This window comes from Lepidothrix coronata, unplaced genomic scaffold, assembly GCF_001604755.1.
Source record: "Lepidothrix coronata isolate B3197 unplaced genomic scaffold, Lepidothrix_coronata-1.0 Scaffold250, whole genome shotgun sequence".
NCBI lineage: Eukaryota > Metazoa > Chordata > Aves > Passeriformes > Pipridae > Lepidothrix > Lepidothrix coronata.
In genome coordinates this window covers 654,598-658,220 of record NW_016690430.1, presented here as the reverse complement: position 1 = coordinate 658,220, position 3,623 = coordinate 654,598, and the positions used below count along the sequence as shown (strand labels likewise).

Sequence of the window (3,623 nt, the reverse complement as noted above, 5' to 3'; positions counted from 1 at the left end):
GGCAATCCTTCTGTTGGGATTTTCTTCTTTGTCAGCTACATTATCATCTCCTTTCTGGTAGTGGTGAACATGTACATTGCTGTGATTTTGGAGAACTTCAGTGTTGCTACTGAGGAAAGCGCTGAACCCTTGAGCGAGGACGACTTTGAGATGTTCTATGAGGTCTGGGAGAAATTTGATCCCGATGCAACACAATTCATAGAATATAGCAAACTATCAGATTTTGCAGCTTCATTAGATCCGCCTCTTCTCATCGCAAAACCGAACAAAGTCCAGCTCATTGCAATGGATCTGCCCATGGTGAGTGGTGACAGAATTCACTGCCTTGACATCCTGTTTGCTTTCACAAAGCGTGTTTTGGGGGAAAGTGGTGAGATGGACGCCCTCAGAATACAGATGGAAGATCGATTTATGGCAGCCAATCCTTCTAAAGTCTCCTATGAACCAATTACAACCACATTGAAACGAAAGCAGGAGGAGGTGTCTGCTGTCATCATTCAGCGTGCTTACAGATGTTATCTTTTAAGGCAAAAAGTTAAACAGGTGTCTAGTATGTATAATAGAAATAAAAACAAAGAAGGAGATGGACAAGTTATAAAAGAGATAATTATTGATAAACTAAAGGGGAACTCCACTCCGGAAAAAACAGATGAGAGTTCCTCTACAACTTCCCCACCTTCTTATGACAGTGTAACAAAGCCAGACAAAGAAAAATATGAGAAAGATAAAGCAGAAAAGAACTACAAAGGTAAAGACATCAGGGAAAATAAAAAATAACAATCTAAGAATTTTTCTTGTGGGACAACATGTTTACAGTCTTTGAGAATGAAGCAACAACTGGACTCCTGCAGGAGGTTTATGCCAAACTGACAGTTTTTACACATATATGTGTGTGTGTGTGTGCGCGCGCATGTGTGTGCATATATATACATTATATATATACTTAAGGTCAGTGCCTATAACAAAACAGTGAACCTCCATCATCAGACTGTGACTCTGTCAATCAGGGTAAAAAACTTGACAAGAGGTTACTGTTTTCACTACAGCTGACACTGCTAAGAATGAGGGGAAAAGTGGCTCCGCAGAGAAGACAGAGCATGAAATGAGTGCAAAAGGATACTTTATGTTTCACAATATGTAGAACAGTAATTCTCTTCACTGTTTGTAATGCAACAGCTACATTTGTCATATTTTTACAAAATCGATATTAGTGTATTTATCATTTTTTAATTCACAGGTTGTTTACTATTATATGTGACTATTTTTGTAATAGGTTTTATGTTGGGGAAAGAGGTTTGAGGACCAGGAGTTCTACTCTCAGATTCTCTATAATGTACAGATAAAAGTGATTTGCATAGGCATGCTGCACTTGTCACTCATGCATAAATAAAAATATGACATTGCACAAAGCTAAAGATTTTAAGAACTTTCATGTCAGGGTTGCTCTTAAATTTGAGGTGTTCTAACTACTTGTATGGCTGCATCCAGATTATGTGCATCCAGATTAATGTGCCTGGAAAGCCTCCTCTATTTTACAGGAATCTGCAATGACTTATTTTTATGTGAATCATTAAACATGAACAAGTTCATGGTTTTGTTAAAATATTTACAGCTCAAAAAATATTGTGTGGTTTCTGCACTAGAAAAATAGCTTCACCAAAATATATCTGGGAGCTCTTTTGTTTTCTTCTTTTTTTTTTAAACAGCTCAGATTTTTTCCTAGACTGTTCTTTGGTTGCTGTCTTCTCTCATTATGGCCAACATCCAATGAATCCATAAAATACCCTTTTCCATGTAAATATTACCTGCATACTGATGTGCATATTTGAGCAAACAATTAAATGGCTTTGCCACATTGAATTGCATCAGATATGTACCACAGTATGGTTAATTCACAAGACATGTTATATTCTGTGTCATTATAGATAGTTAGGAGAGTATCACTGATGCATTGCAATGCTTTTGCTGCTGTACCTTGGTCCTTCCACTGTCCACAGTCTCCACTACAGGAAACCATGTGTCAGTGGTGAAGTGAATCAAATTGTCCAACCAGACCTCATTCTTTCAAATCATTAAGCAATAGTTTGCAGCTATTTATGAGCTTTTTTAATTTTGCATTTTAAATTTGAAGTGGCTGCTATATGGTGTAGAATCAGACTGTACAGGCCATATTACAAACTGTTTAACCTGTTGAAAATGTGGTTAGCATATATAAATAATGTAAAGAAATACCATTTGGCAACAGTTTTGTATATAAGAAAAGTGTCTTCAAGTTTAGATCACTGTTTCTTATATTTCTTTTCTCATTCACATGGCTTGTTTTCTAACCGCAGTAATTCCAAACCGGCATAATCACACTATGAGAAAAAAAAGTGAGTATTTGTAGACTATCTTGTTTTAATACTATATCTGCATATATTTCAATGTGAAGTAAATTGTGTAAATCTGGAACCCAGCTTGTTTCCAAATAGTTACAGGACATAACAAGGAAAGCATTAGGGGATCGTGCAAATTTCTAGCACTGTTTGCATCAGAAGTTCCAAGATAGTCTCATAGTTCGTTAAATCCTTGCTAACTTGCAGTGTCTGTTTACATAGTCTATTCTTATTCTTTTTTGAATCACGCTGCATTAGGCTTGTACAAATAAAATACTTCCCAAGAAAAAAATGGCACATTTGTATAACCAAGGACATCAGGACATTTTGTGTTTCATACACAAGCTAACATGAAATGTAGAATCTTTCTTTTACAAATGCTTTTGACTTGTAATGTGTTGGTGAAATGCATGCAGGAAATTGTTATTATCATAAACAACGCAAACAATATTACAAATGAGCCAAAAAATAAAGATTTCTTTTTTTTTTATTGTGCTAATTTTGCTTTGTCTCTGTCCTTCTCTTGGTTAAAGCAAGACAAAAAATGGTTTTGGTGCAAATAAAGAATGCTTTCTTTTTCAGTAGAGCTAAGTACCTTATTTTAACTTTTAGGTAAAATAATTTAAAAAAATAATCTAAGAACTTTAATCAGACTTTGCTGATTTCTACATTTTATCACCAGCATATTGTCTGGGAATAACACAGGATGACCTAACAGCCTTTCTGTCAACCCTCAAGAGCCCTTCTCAACCATAAAGGCACTGCTCAGTACCTAAGGTATTAGTTTGCCACAGTACTGCCACCAAAGCTGCTCATGTTTTAAATATGCAAACAAACTCACCAACGAAGTTCCTTTGTTTGGCCCCATGTAATATTCAGCCAAAGTGCTCACTGCAAACAGATAAAAGTTGGGTTTCATTGTACAGTGATTCTTTTTATTCCAGTAATTCTCAAAAGTAATAAATACCATTTCACTTGATCTCACAAGAAAGGAACCATACTGAAACTCAGCTGTGTTAAGCAGTGTGCATAACCATAATATCTGGATGTTACACAGTAACTTTTGACTTAATATGGGTGTTGTCAAGCCGTTCAAGGGCAGAAGGATATAGGGCATTGGAACACCATATTATTTTATTGAATTTAAAATATATTATTGTATTTAAAAATTAACAGTAAGTAGAATATTCCTGGAGTTTGGGCACTGACATGTTTTCAGTGTTTTTTAATATGTGGATATAATGTCAT

The 3,623-nt window shown here is 35.5% G+C and overlaps 1 protein-coding gene across 1 annotated transcript in view; it reads left to right on the top strand.

Annotated features, from left to right (window-relative positions):
• Window positions 1-2,857, top strand: part of LOC108507303 (sodium channel protein type 3 subunit alpha) — a 73,767-nt gene extending 70,910 nt beyond the window's left edge. Inside the window, exon 30 of the mRNA XM_017835160.1 lies at window positions 2-2,857. Within this exon, the coding sequence (XP_017690649.1) occupies window positions 2-777 (776 nt within the window). The 3' untranslated portion in view covers window positions 778-2,857. The remainder of the gene's footprint in view (window position 1) is intronic.
• The last annotated feature ends 766 nt before the right edge of the window (window positions 2,858-3,623 follow it).